At 41.8% G+C, this 15,328-nt stretch overlaps 1 protein-coding gene across 1 annotated transcript; it reads right to left on the minus strand.

Annotated features, from left to right (window-relative positions):
* Positions 1-3,345: 3,345 nt before the first annotated feature.
* ZDHHC22 (zinc finger DHHC-type palmitoyltransferase 22) lies at positions 3,346-15,031 on the minus strand. The gene is made up of 2 exons (XM_044662105.1): positions 14,467-15,031; positions 3,346-3,611 (listed from the first exon to the last, which is right to left on the minus strand). The coding sequence occupies exons 1-2, from the start codon at positions 15,029-15,031 to the stop codon at positions 3,346-3,348; spliced, it is 831 nt and encodes a 276-aa protein (XP_044518040.1).
* Between the last annotated feature and the right edge of the window lie 297 nt (positions 15,032-15,328).

Below are 15,328 nucleotides of genomic sequence, written 5' to 3' on the forward strand. Positions count from 1 at the left end.
GCTCAGAGCCCATTCCCCATAGGGAATAGCAAGGCAATGTAGGCAAGAACCAGAGTATGTATGTGGACCCAGGTGCAACAAGCAGAGACAAAGAAAGCTACAGTCCCAGGAGAAGGGAAATTGTTTGAAAGAGTGAGGGAATGGAACTGCTTTATGTAAAGGAATGGTTTTCCTTCTCTAGGAAGAATGGAAAATATATTGGCTTGCAATACTGAAAAGAAGCCCACCTAAAACCCTTTTGGTCCCTGGATTTTGGAATGAGGAAGCCACAACTCTAGGGTAAGACTTTAAGAAGAGGGTCCATTTCATTAAATAAAAAGATTGAGGCATTGAAAAATGAAGTGGATGGCATATGATGGTATTGTGAGTGTGTGTATCAGTGGAGTGGGTGGAGAAAAGATGGGAAGAGTAGAAAACACAGAAATCCCAGGCAGAAAGAAGAAAAGGAGGAAGAGGTAGAAGATAATGGAATGAAAGGCAAAGCACAGAAGTAAGGACAAGAAGAGGAAGAATAGGAGAAAGTGGAGATTTTGAAGAAAAATGAAGAAAATAAGGAGGTGATAAAAAAGGAAGAGGAGAGTGTGGAGGAGAAGAAAGAAAAGGAAAGAGGACAGGGCTCCTAGATGTGCCTATAAATCACCAGTGAACAGTAATAGCACACCCATGTGAGGGTTAAACACAGCACAACAGATCAGCTGACAACCACAGAGTCCAGATGGTAACTTAAAATAAATTTTAAAAAACAAACACTTTATTGTCACTCATTGTTGAAAATACAGTACCGTGTGTGAGTGTCACTTGGTTCCTCCACACCCCCTGTTGATGGGAATTAGATTTTTGTCTCCTTACCTTTCACCTGTCCCACTTCTCTTCTTAAGTTATACTTCACTCACACTTACAGTATATCCTTAGCCCCCAGGAAATTGTACCACCAGCTTCAGAGTTTAGAATGAGCTGGTAAAAGCTCTGTAGAATCAGGAGAGGGCCAGGATTCTTTATTCCCTATTTCCAATACAGTACAGGTAATTGAAGTCAGAGATTCTTAAATTTGTAGAATACTTGGTTGCCAGTAATAAGGACTGCCCACCCACTGATTCTCCCCAATCTGGCTTGTTTAAAAAAAAAAAAGCCCTGACCTACTATTCATCCTCCCCTTTGATGTTAATGTAGGTGTGGTAAATGACCTAATCTTTGACATTAATTCCTCTAGCTTTTCTTTAATACTTCTAGAGATAAAGAGGCGACTATATCATAAGCCAACCCATTCCATTGTTGAGAAAATCTAAGATTTCAAAAGGTCTTTGTTATATGAGCTGAAATGAGGCATAGAATAATGAGCAGTGGATTTGGAATCATAAAATCTAGATTTTCTGGCTCTGTCATGTCCTTGAATTACTTCGGGCCATTTATGTCACTTCTTTGGACTTGTTTCCTCCTCTAAAATATGATGGGGTTGGACATTACAACCTCAAAGAACCCTCCAGGTCTGAAATCCTATATGCACATGATTCTTTTTTTTTAAACCCTTACCTTCTGTCTTAGTATTAACTCTTTTTAAAAAATCCTTATCTTCTGTTGTAGAATCAATATTGTGTATTGGTTCTAAGGCAGAAGAGTGGTAAGGGCCAGGCAATGAGGGTTAAGTGACTTGCCTAGGATCACACAGCTAGCGAGTATCTGAATCCAGATTTGAACCCAGGACCTCCCTTCTCTAGCCCTGGCTCTCTATCCACTGAGCCACTTAGTTGCACCCTTAGTATTAATTCTAAGACAGAAGAGCAGCAAGGACTAGGCAATTAGGATTTCCCAAATCCAGGTCTTACTGGATTTGACATGACTCTCTCTACATGGACTATAAGATTTCTGCTTTCTTCAGTGAGTCTCCTTCTCTAACACCTGAGTTCAAATGAACTCATTTGCCAAATACTCTTTCTATTTTAATCTTATTCCCCTTCATTCTTGGACCCAACACACTGCAGTACATGCTACTGACCCAACACACACAAAGCCACTGAATACCTTCATACACCTCTCTAACTTATCTTCGCTTCTCCCTTTTATCTTTCTGACTTCTGTCCTTGTCTTCCTGGCTGCCAACCAAGTAAGAAGAGCTGGAAAGGAGCCAGGTGGAAGAGGAGCAATTGGTTTTAAAATCAAACTGATCACTAAGCTCTGGGCTATGGTGAGCAGCAGAGACAGGGTGGGGTAGGGTGGGCAGGACAGCTGGCTGATTGGAAAGTAAAAATACAAGGCCATCTGCTGTCACCTTGATGTGTTATTATGAAAAGGAGTAACTGAACAAGCCTTTCTTTCTTTTTGTTCTCAGGCACTGGAGGAGAGGGGGCATGGAGGGAATCTGTACTATACTGGAAATCAGGAAATCTGAGTTCTAGTACCAGTTTTCCCACTGACTATGGAAAATCTCTGGGACTTCATTTTTCTACAAAATGGAGGCGATTAATCCCATGGTTTCTAAGATCTTTTCCAGAATTAAAATTGTAGAGGCAATGTGGGATATTATAAAAGGGCTAGGCCTGAAGTCAAGAAAGATCTGGGGTCAAATCCCACCAATCTTGTCAGGTAACCATGGTAAGTCACTAAAGTGTGAAGAGCCTCAGTTTCTTGATCTGTGAAAGTGGGATAATAATACCTGTAGTATCTACCTCATAGTGTTGCTACAAGGTTCAAGTGAGATAAATAGATGCAAAGTGCTTTGTGAACTTTAAATCACTATATAAATGTAAATTATTATTGTTTTATTCTAAAAATTCTCTTAGTCTCTCCTGTAGTTGGCAGGATAGGGGCTAGCACTTGCTTGGCTGCCTCTCATATGTTTTATTTTTAAACATTTCTCATTGCCTCAAGGTCATTCTGAGACTTGCATCAACCTCAGCAATCCAATATTCCCCAACCTTACCCTCATCAGAGTGTTGGAGGAAGGCTACACAGATGACATCATATATAATTTTTATGAGTGGATACAAAGGGATTAGAAAGTTGGGGGCGAGGAGAGAAGGGACCTAAGAGGAAGTTCTGAGAGCAGTGGGAGTCATTCCTAAGGGAGTTCATGGTTGTCTTGTCAGTTTGTTTTCCTAGTGACATAAGGATCAGAATTCTGGGTTATTGGCTTTCCTGTCTACTGAGGTGGCAGTTGGTCCTCTATTTAATACTACCTATTTACTTGATTGTAGGTTGGGATGCTGAGAGTTGACTTGACCTGTCCCTACTGCTGAGTATTCTAGTAGATCATGAGTAGAAACAAGAACATATGCCTGTGTTCAGTCAGAGATAGAGAGAAAGAAAAGAAAAGGTGTGTGAGAGAGAAAGCCAGCTAGGGCAGGACCATTATTTGCCCTTATGTCGAGGGTAATCACTCCCCACATTGAGCATGGGGATCAGGAGGCCCAGGAGCCATCTCTTTCCGAACACCTCTTGCAGATTCTTCCTCCAGGGGCGAGCACGCACCACCATCCCCTTCCGAACCTGGCGTCGGGTCTGTCCCCTGAGGACCAACAGGAGTTGATGGCAGCAGAAGCCAGCACAAGCCAGTCCAATTCCAAACCAGAGGTATAGCATGAGGATGACGAACATTTCAGAACCAAGGACAGCTCCTAGTTGGGGGTGGGGAGCAGTGAGGAGGAGCAGGGGGAAAAGGAGAGAGAAGAGAACATTTTATACACCCAGACCACGTACAGAAACATTACCCATTCATGCATTTCTGCCAGGAGATTAATGAGACCGAAGCTACATTTTGAAGCAATTGCAGAGCTGCAGCAAGGGGAGAAAAGAAATGAACTAACTGCCCTAACTTTTTTCCCCCTCCTGTGCTACTGTTTATCAGGGTCACAGGAAGGGAGGGCCAGGAGGATGAATGGGAGAGAGAATAGAAACGGTGGTTTATAAAGGTAAGAAATCCATTATGTTCTTCATTCAGAGAACATGAAAAAGAACACTATTCATTTCTATGGAGTCCTATCATTACTTCCCTTTTCGCTATCTCTCAGCTGGGAGCAAGAAGAAGGAAATTTTTATATCAGGACAGAGGAACAAGATTATGACATTAGAGGATGAAATAAGGAGTTTGTCTCTAGATGGTTGTCAGACAGTTTATAAGGCAGATGGGTTACCTGGGTCAAAATGATGATTCTGGACTGGGATATAATGGAAAGAGAAATTGCTTCTGACCCAGATGATCTTGTTTCAAAATCTGTTTCTGCTGTTCACTAGCTGAGAGACCTTAGACAAATCACTTCATCTCTTTGGCTCTCAGTTTCCTCATTTTGTAAAACAAGAGGGTTTGGTTGAAGGGATCTTTAAGGGTTCTTCCAGCTCTAACCTTCTATGACAAAATTGCCAAGATTAAATCACAAGTTTGGCTCTAAGAATATTCACCTCAGGAGTGATTAAAAATCATTAAAGAAATGACAGCAGAATGAGCAGAGCACTCATCTTAGACTCCTCAAGTTGAATGGCTCCCAAATCAATCTAGTACAGTGATGGTGAACCTTTTACAGACAAGTGTCCAAACTACAGCCTTCATACCACATGTGAGCCCCTCACCTTACTCCAGACAGGGGAGAGAGGAAGCACTCCCATTAGGCTGCTGGGTGGAGGGGTGGATGACGTAAGAAATGCACTCAGGCATGTGTGGAGAGAGGGAAGGGAGCAGCCTCCTCTGGCATGCTCTGGCACCTGTGCCATAGGTTCACCAACATGGATCAGTGATATCAGTGAAGGCAAACCTATGGCACAGGTACCAAAGATGGCATGCAGAGCACTCTTTGTGGTCATGGTAACTCTTTTTAACAGAGTATGATGGCAAGGTCTAGATCCATGTTAGCGAACCTAGGCATGCATGCTGAAGGGAGCTGTTCCCATCCCCCTCTCCATGTGCACCTGAGACATTTCTAATACCACTCACCTCTCCACTCAGCAGCCCAATAGGAGTACTTCCTCCCTCCCCTGTCTGGGCTAAGGCAAGGGGCTCACATGCAGCATGAGGGTTGTAGTTTGGGCACTTGGTCTCTAAAAGTTTTGCCATCACTGTACTATATTTTTTTTCCTATCTATAAGTAAGGCCATATTTAAGCCAAGTGTGATACTGGAGTGGTTTTTCATTTCCTTCTCTAGATCATTTTACAGATGAGAAAACTGAGGCAAACAGAGTTAAGTGACTTGCACAGGGTCACCCACTTAGTAGTGTCTGAGGCTAGATTTAAAATCAGGAAGATGAGCCTTCTTGATTCTAAGCCCAGGGTTCTATCCAGTGCACCACATTGCCTATCCCATTCTTCAATGTTTCCAAGATGTAATAGTCTTTTTCTTAGTGTCTTTCTAACCTCTCATAACCAGGCAGTTCTTCCTTAGCTGCTGTATCCCGGTTACCTCATGAAGTGGGAAGTTTCCTGAAGAAATGAATTTCTAGGGACTATAAAGGTCTGCATTTAACTCAAACTAAAGAATTTCAGGCCAAGCCAACCTCACTGAAACTGGGTCACATGAGCATGTTTTATCAGCTTTGTTGCTCTTTGGGTTCAAGAGGGACATCAAAGTAATTTCCAAACAGCTCAGCGTGAAAAGTTTTGCCAGGTTTTATCTCTAGTTCAATTTTAAATTCTCCCTAATCATGGTCACACATTTATTTTATGGCTGTGAAAAGCATGTCTGAAGAAGTCAAGTCCAGTGGCTTCAGTTAAATTCCAAAGCCCTAAACTAATTGTCTCTATTCTTCTGCTTTTCTGGGTCTTAATGGGCTATTTAAGTGGTAGATATGCTCATGTCCTTTGAGTTACTACCCATCTTTTAAGGTCCAAATCAAATGCTATCTCCTTCATGAAGGCAGAATGGTGCAATGGATGGAGTACTCATCTGGAGTCAGAGGACCTTTGTTCAAATCTTGGTTCTATCATTCAGCTTTCATGTGACTCTAAGTAAGTTGCTTAACTTCCTAGGCCTTTATTTCCTTCTCTGTTACATAATACAGCTGGACTATATGTTCTCAAAATTCCCCTCTAGCTCTAAATCTATGTCCCAAATTCTTTTCTTTTCCCCTATTGGCAATGACCTTTCCTCCCTTTAGGCTTTATATAACATTGTGTTTGTATCTCTCATTTATTATCTTGTATTATAGTTATTTTTAATGTCACGCCCTATTACTGGCCCATACACTTCCCACTTCATGGGAGTTGGGACCATGTCTTATCTGAATTTTGCATCTCTACCAGTGCCTTAAAATAGTTCTGTTCACTGTAGATACTTAAAAAAAAACCCTTACCTTCCACCTTAGCATCAATACTGTGTATTGATTCCAAGGCAGAAGAGTGGTAAGGGCTAGGCAATGGAGGTTAAGTGGCTTGCCCAGAATCACACAGCCAGGAAGTATCTGAGGCCAGATTTGAACCCAGGACTTCCCATCTCCAGGCCTGGCTCTCTATTCACTGAGTTAACTAGCTGCCCCACCACTGCAGATATTAATAAATGTATGCTGAATCGAATTGCCCTAAGTCCACCCAAATAGTCAATGTGGTGGCCATAAGAGTAGAGCCCAAGTATTTGCTCCTTATTTCCTTCTTTCTTCTTATGAGATAATACTATTTCTTGAAATGATTTTAAGGTGCCAGCCATCAGGAGCTTTTATAATTGGTCCATGGTTTTGAATTCCAATTCCCATATGAATCCTTTCCTTCTCCTTGTCAGTTAACATATTCCCTAGACCCCTAGTCCTCATGAGGTTCACTCACTACTTTAAGTCTTGCTTAGATCTTGCCTTTTTAATCTGGACGAGGGCTGTTGAAAGGGGTGTTATCTGGCCAGGCAGGGAAGAAGCAGGACAGAGTTAGGGTTTGCTCATTAGCATTTTTATTTCACCCAAATTCCCAAGTGTCTTAGTGACTGTCCATTTTTGCAAAGTCAGAAGTAAATAAATAAGTCCAGATGCCCAGGAGGCTGCGACTTCATTCCAGTTTGCATTTCAAAGAATCACTTTCTGCCAGGATGGGATGGGGAAGAGAAAAAGGACCAGGATAATTTGGGTTTTTAAAGCTATCCTTCTGACCCATTTCTTCTCCTGTCAGTTCTGGTTATTATTATTTGTCCACAGACCAACAAAGAAACAAGTATCTCAGGAGATTGGGCCCCACAACACCTCATCAGTCAAGAGTGCAAGGAATGTTGACTGGAAAGAGCTGCCCTTATGGGGCAGGAAAAATGGGGGAGGGGATATGTCTCAGCAATTAGAGTAGACCCACATACATGGTCTAACTGTGTCTTTTCTTGCTGTTCAGTCAGAGATCCAGGGACAAGCCAGGACAAGCCAGAACTATTTCCTACAGGCTTTTATCTACGGATACAGCCTGGTGATAATTCAAGTGTGGAAAAGAGAGGATGTTATCATCTCTCCCCCTAGGATGCAGTGTCTACAGGCTAGGGCCTGTTTTCTTTCTAGGTGTTTCAACTGTCTAGACCCATTGCCACCACTCCTTTTAATGCTTAATTATCACATTGCAGATTTCCTAGAATCATAAACTCTTAAGAGTTAAACATTTGAATCCAGATACCCAGCCAAAGCAGAATTTCTCTCTAATAATCCCTGGCTGGAGATACTCAGCCAGACCTGGCTTACATGCTTCTAGTGACAGGAAGCTCATTACCTCCCAAATAGCCTGTTCCTTTTTTTTTTTTTTAAACCCCCTACCTTTTGTCTTAGAATCAATACTGTGTATTGGATCCAAGGCAGAAGAGTGGTAAGGGCTAGGCAGTGGGGGTTAAATGACTTGCCTAGTGTCATATATCTAAGAAGTGTCTAAGGCCAGATTTAAGCCTAGGACCTCCAATATCCAGGTCTGGCTCCCAATCCACTGAGCCACCTAGATATCTCCTAAGATTTGTTGTTATTTAGTCATTTTAGTCCAACTCTTCTTGACCCCATTTGAAGTTTTCTTGGCAAATATACTGGAGTGGTTTGCTATTTCCTTCTCCAGCTCATTTTACAGATGAGAAAAGCAAGACAAGCAGAGTTAAGTGATTTGCCCAGGGTCACACAGCTTCTAAGGGTCTGAGGCCAGATTTGAACTTGTGTCTGCCTTGGCTCCAATACTCTATCTACTTCGCCATCTAGCTGCCAGAACTTGTTCCATTTTCAAACAGTTCTAATTGTTAGAAAGTTCTCTGGAATCTTTCTTGTGAAAAGCTCTAGCCATTCTTATTTATCTTAGCATGCCTGGAGAAGGTCAGGATAACTTCAACCTCCTTCTAAAGATGAGAAATGTGAGATTGAGAGAGATGAAGCAATTTGCTCTTAGTCACACAGCAAATTAGTAGAAGGACCTTAAGCTCCCTAGGTTCACAGATTTGGAGCTGGAAGAAATATTAGAGTTCATCCAGTTTTACCTCTGTTTTTTGCAAATGAGAAAAATCAAAGCCCATAGGGGTAAATCAAATTGCCCAAGAACATGCAGTTTGAGAATGGGGGAGTCAGGATTCAAATCCAGGTCCTCTAATTCCAAATCTAATGCTCTCTCAACTGGGCCAAGCTGGGAAAATATTGACTGGGAACTTGACTTTTATATCTAACAAGGTGGTATTTTTCTCATTGTTATTTTGTTGTTTCAGATGTGTCCAATTCTTTATGATCTCACTTGGGGTTTTCTTGGTAAAGATACTGGAGTGGTTGGCCATTTCCTTCTCTATTTCATTTTACAGATAAGGAAACGGAGGCAAGCAAGTTAAGTGTCCTGCCCAGGGCTATACAGCTAGTAAGTGTCTAAAGCCAGATTTGAATTTAGCAAGATGAGTCTTCCTAACTTTCAGGCCTGGCACTCTCTCCACTTCACCGTCTAGCTGCTCCAACAAAAGTCATATACCCACTCAGCAATGCTGCTTCTCTCTAGCTTCAACAAAGAGATAATAACCAGGTGCCACTTTTGATTTAGATCTCCCCCCTCCCCTAAGACACATGTCACTCACAATTTTATTGACCATAAATTATGCGTATCTGAAACACAAGATCATGAGGCACCATTATTTATGTTAAATGATTTGAGCCAGTTCTGGATTTTCTAGCCTTTCCTGGAAGCTGGGGACAGTTGGATGGGAATAAGGATGTGGTGTCAAATCTTTGGACTGAAAGATACTGGAGGAGAAAGGAATGACTGCAGGGATAGGAAGGAGGTGATAAAGCACCGCCTGAGTAGAAGTCTTTTGCCTCAGTGGGCTGGGCAGGGGATACGAGTACAGAAGACAGGATCACAACTCTAGGAAGGACTAGAAAGAGATTTTAAAATGTGGTAGTGAGAGGGGAAACTAAATGGCAAAATGAATAAAGCACCTGATTTGAAGTCAAGAAGACTCATCTTGCTGAATTTAAATCCAGCCTTAGAAGTTTACTAGCTGTGTATCTTTGGGCAAATCACTTGATTCTGTTTGCTTCAGTTTCCTCATCTATAAAATGAACTGGAGAAGGAAAAAGCAAATAACTCCAGTATCTTTTCCCAATAAAACCCCAAAATGGGGTCACTAAAAGTTAGACACAACTGAAGAGACTGAACAACAATAACAACAACAACAGCAATAAAGATAATGAAGGATGAGATAGTATGGTCTAGTGGGAAAAACACTGGACTTGGCATCAGAATTTGTTCCCCTAGAAGGCACCTCTGTGACCTTGGATATTAAAACTTTTGGGGTATTTTACCATTTAACTTCTTGGAACAACAGTTTCTTTACTTATAAAACAGACGCTACAATATTTATATTATGTAATGTGAGCAAGGTGCTTTGTTATGAATAATGTGTCATATTTTTAGGATAAGCGAGGGGGTGAAGAGTCAAAAAGCCTTTGTCCATTCTCCACGGCCAGAGTGAAGCCAGGGAACTGAGCAGATCATGAGGCTCATTCCTAATTCATCTGTGGGGGAAGGAGTTCTGTGTTGGTCACCAGGTCACTTTCTAGGTGTCCACAACTCTGCAGAGAATTTTTCTATCAGCTCAAAATAGGGGGCTTCTTTTTGTTCCCCCTTCTTCTCCCAATCTGAGCAAATTTTGAATAGACTTCAGGCTACACTCTGGAGTGGTTCCCAGACTTGTTCTTATCATTAATAGAGACTTATTTCAGGATTCTCTCTTTGTAATAGTCTATTTTAAATTATTGAGCTACTTTGGAAATAAAGTTTAACAGCAGCTCTCTGGCTTTCTATAATCCATCCTATCCCATTTGCCTCAGGTCATACCCTCCACTGAATTCCCAGCCCACTCTGGATCCACCTATTTTATTAGCAGCCACGCTGTGTCAGATTACTGAAACAAAGTCCCTTCCCTAGAACATCTTTCTTCCCTCTTCAGAAGTCTTGAGGCTCTGAGTTATAGAAGGAACATAGTTCCTTTAAAAAAAACCTTTATCTTTCATCTTAGAATTAATACTAAGTATTAGTTCCAAGGTAGAAGAGTAACAAAGTCTAGGCAATGGGGGTAAATGACTTGCCCAGGGACATACAGCTAGGAGTGTCTGCGGCCAAATTTGAACCCAGGACCTCCCAGCACTAGGCCTGGCTCTCAATCACTAGGCCACCAGTGTGCCCTTTTCTGGTTTGATATCTCCCTACAACTGTCATCTAGCAACATGGAGTGCAATCATCCCTAGCCAACACCCTGAGAGTTCTGTCATTATGGTACCTTTCTTGGTGTTGCCAAGATAAGAGTATCCCCACAAGGACATGAATTACACTGTCTGGGCGATGGGCTACCTTCTGTGCCCCCATGAAATTATATTCTATACCACTGCTCCTTCACTCCTAGCTACCAAATATGCCCCAGTGAAGTTTTACTAGTTATGGCTCTTGTAATTCCATTGCCTGGGAAGATCTATACTTCAGAAAATTGTATCAACCATATTATGCCCAAAATGATACCCTACCAGGAACAAAGAAGTTCTAAAATTTCCCTTTGTGCTCCTACCTCCTTACCCCTCAATCTAGCTCCTCCCTACATGATAGTCACTCCAAGAAACAATCAGTTCACAATATGGCCAAAACTGTCACTCCCTGACTTCCTTTGATTTTCCCTTATAGAGAGAGAACCCTGGGACTTCTAGAGCAATGATCAAGGGAAGCCTAAAGACAGGTCTAGCTCTCAATATTTCTGACCACACAGGTACCCATCCGTATGGATGCTACAGGAGGCTACCAAATATATACTTCAGTAGAGCTAAATTCTTTCATGCAGAGATAGCTAGATTGTTCAGTGGTTAGAGAGTCAGGAAGACCTGAGCTCAAATTCAGCCTCAGATACTTCCTAACTGTATGACCCTAGGTAAGTGACAACCTCTGTTTGCCTGATAAAAGGATTTACTGGAACTACTGGAGAAGGAAATATCAAACAACTCCAGTATCCTTGCCAAGAAAACCCATAGATAGTTATGGTTCATGGGGACCCTGTTTCTCCAATCGGCCTTCTACAGGTCATGAAGAATCAGACATGATAGAACAACTGAAGAGCAACAAATTTTTTCCTAGCAACAAAGACTTCCTTTTTTCCTGTTCATTTACTTTCACATCTAAAGACTGAAGTGTGTGTGTGTGTGTGTGTGTGTGTGTGTGTGTGAAATGATGATTTTTCAGTGAATTCTTCAAAAAAGATGGTTGTTTCTCTGAAGTTTTTAGCCCTATCTTACCATAAACAGGTCACAGATTTGAAAGGTCTGTTAGAAAGGACCTTGGAAATGAATTATCTAGCCCAGAGGTTCACCTTTTTGTGGCAGTCTGGTGAAGCATGTGGTCCCCTTTTCAGAATGTTTCTAAATGTATAAAATAAAAAGCAGGATTGTATAAAAGCATAAAATATAATTTAAAAGGATTACAAAGGAATTCAAGAATAATACTGAAAATATAGATGTCATTTTTTCATTCAAATTCACAGACTCCCCGAAATCTGTCTGTGAAGTCCAAGCTAAAATGTCCTAATCTAATCCAGTCTGCTTACTTTATAGATAAAGCAATCAGTGTTTCAAGGGATAAAGAGACTTGCCCAAGGTCACAGAGTTAGCTCCAGTGGAGCTCTCACTGTTTTTCAGTTTTATTCCATGGCTTTCTTCCTTCCTCACTCTTAAGAAGGGAGAGAGATCAGGTCAGAAGTCAGTGATGATAGAAAGAAACCATACAAGGGCAGAATTCTAGGACTAGGCAAAAACTATAGGAGTTGCCACTACAAGTTATCTCCTACTTAGGTCAGTTAGTTTTGTCAGTTAGTTGATTGTTTCAGTTGGGTGCAACTCTTCTTGACCCCATTTGAGGTTTTCTTGGTTGAAAGTGGTTTGCCATTTCCTTTTTCAAATAATTTTCAGATGAGGAAACTGAGGCAAACAGGGTTAAGTGACTTCCTGGGGTCACAGTGTAGTGTCTGAAGTTGGATTTTCAGGAAGATGTCTTCCTGATTCCAGGCCTGGCACTCTTATCCACTGTGCCACCTAGCTGCCTCTCATATCATTCATTTGGGCAATAGTTTACAGTATTCTCCAAAAGTCTTAGGGAAGTTCTAAATTGTTCAAATTTAAAGCTGCATTAAGAATTTTGGGACACTCTTAAAATGTTATCCAAAATACTGCTATCATTTCATTAAACTCACCCTAGCAGAATACCAGATAGTGATGAGGGAGTGAAAGTGGGGAAGATTTGGGAAATAAGAGTAAGCATCTGGGGTTGTTCTCACAGGAAAGTAGTGGAAAGGCAGCTTAATTTGGGGATGAGAGGATCTGGGTTCAAATTCCAGCTCTGCTACTTACTAACTGGGTTATCTTAAACAAGTTACTTAATCTGGCTCAAGCTTAGTTTCTTTCTCTGTAAAACAAAATGTTTGTATTAAATCCAACCCCAAATAGACCACTGAAATCAAATGTAGTGGTAAATCCATGAGTCTATGATTTAACCTTTGCTAGGCAATCTTTTTCATTGATATTTGCCTAGAAACTGGGGGCCACGAACCTCCTATTTTACAGATCTGTGTATAGGGATGAGAAGTAGGTAGTATGGTAGAGTACTGGACATAAAATCGAAAAGACCTGGGTTCAAATCCAGCTTCTGGCATTTTACTAGTTCTATGACCATGGGTAAATCACTAAATGTCTTAGAGCTATAAAGAGAAGTCATTATTGTTCAGCTACGTCCAACTCATCTTGACGTCTTTTGGGGTTCTCTTGGCAAAGTTCCTGGAGGGGTTTGCCATTTCCTTCTCCAGTTCATTTTATACATGAGGAAAATGAGGCCAACAGCTTTAAGTGACTTGCCCAGAGTAACACAACTAGTAGGTGGCTGAGGCCAAATTTGAACTCAGGAAGTGGAGTCTTCCTAACTCCAAGCCCATTTTGCCACCTAGCTGCACCAACAGATAAGTCACAGACAGGTAAAACATATGATCTCCTTCAAAAAAGAGAATCCATGCATAGGCAAAATCACAATTCCTGACATATTAACAAAATGATAAGGATCTGGGATTACATCATTGGGGGTGACTCCTTTGCTAACATAAATCACAATCCCTCTCTCCTCTTAGAGATAGTTTTCACGAAGTACTGTGGCCAAAATTCCATCCCCTTGTGGCCAACCTGGCCATGAAACTCTTCCAACTTAGCTATATTGGTCCTCAGACAATGGACACACAGTCCATCTTTGAGTGTAGACTCAGTCTCTTTCCAGGTTATTAGGAGCTACCAGAACTTGTGCTCCAGGGATATAGCCTTCCATGGGTCACTACTAAACAGTAAAGAGGAAACTAAATAAACCATATGAAGGGATCCAATTGACTCAAGTGATTACAAAGCTCTGGGAAAACAAAGAATCTTAGAAAATAGTTATTCATGATTACTAACTAGAATATTCATATAGTACCTTAAAGTTTGCAAAATATGTCATCAAAATCACATCAATCCTGGGAGGTAGGTGCTATTATTATCCCTATTTCCAGATAAGGAAATTGAAGTAGTCAAGAGTTAACTGATTTTGCTCAAGGTCACACAGCTGGTTTGAGGCCACTCAGGTCTTTCTGATTTCAGGTCCAGCATTCTATCCACTGAGCCACCTAATAATATATTTACATGGTACCGTGGACTTAAAAAATACTTTCTTCACAACAACCCTATGAGACAGACAGAGCAAGTATTATTATCCCTATTTTGTATGGGAGGAAACTGAGGCATGAAGGTTCAGAGAACCTAAATGACTTGTCCAAGGTCACCTAGCCAGTGAAAAAGAGGAGGGAAAAGACAGGAAGGAGAAAGTAAAGAGGATAATTTTAGTCCTAACTCTGGGTCACTTCAGATGTTACTTTGTCTCTCAGAATCTCATTTTGCTCTTCTCTAAGCTTGACTGGATTGTCCCTCAATTTCCTTACAGCTCTAAGACTATGATGATGATGGTGATAATTATCTTGGTGGCAATAACTGTGACCTTGAGATTGGTCATTGTTATCAGACTGACTTACCTGAGAAAAACTGGCTAATGGAGTGAGGCAGGAGTGTTAGGAATGCCAAAGGATGGGCAAAGGAGATCGAGAGTACAGTGGAGATATAGGCGACTCCAGCCACCATGGAGTAGAGACAAGCCAAGGAGGTATAAAGACAAAACATAATGAAGTTTCTCATGTTTCTGCTTCCGATGCAGTTTCCTGTGAAGAAACAGTGATGGTCGTGTCTCAGGGTCACTCTAGCACAGAGCCTGCAAAAGTGGGTGCTCTGTGAGGAGGATGAGGCCTTCCTGCCTGCCTCTGGCCACTCAGAAGGAGTACCCACTCCTCTAGCCCCTGCATTCTTTCGAGTTCCCATATCTTCAGGTGAGTTTTGAATCACCAAGATGTAGTTGCCCAGAGCATTGGCAGAAAGGAAGAGGAAGAGAGCCCCATGTAGCAGAGCTGGAGAGAAGAGAGGGGTAATTGTGGGGTCCTTGAACATGTTGGGGAGGAAGAGGAAGAGCTGCAGGACGAAGGTCACCAAGGAGATGCACAAGAAGTAGACTGGGGCTACCACATTGAGCAACCTGAGAATGAGCATCCTAAATTACATTCCTGCAGAGTAGAAGGAGAGGAGAGATAAGTCACTGTCTTTAAAGGGAGACATGGAGACAGACTGGTTTCTCCTGAAGGAGAGAGACCTTCCACCCTACCCCCTCCCACTCCCACTCCACACCCCCACAGCTCCACACACATATTTTCGCTTTATATCTTCGCGTCTCTTTTCCCCACTCCCAGCCTGGCCAATACAGACCCAAACCACCCTTTCCAAGATCTTCCCTCCCACACCACACCGATCTTGGCCGCTGCCCTCCCGCCTCAGTTAGTGACCTGGACT

This window comes from Gracilinanus agilis, chromosome 2 (genome assembly GCF_016433145.1).
Source record: "Gracilinanus agilis isolate LMUSP501 chromosome 2, AgileGrace, whole genome shotgun sequence".
NCBI lineage: Eukaryota > Metazoa > Chordata > Mammalia > Didelphimorphia > Didelphidae > Gracilinanus > Gracilinanus agilis.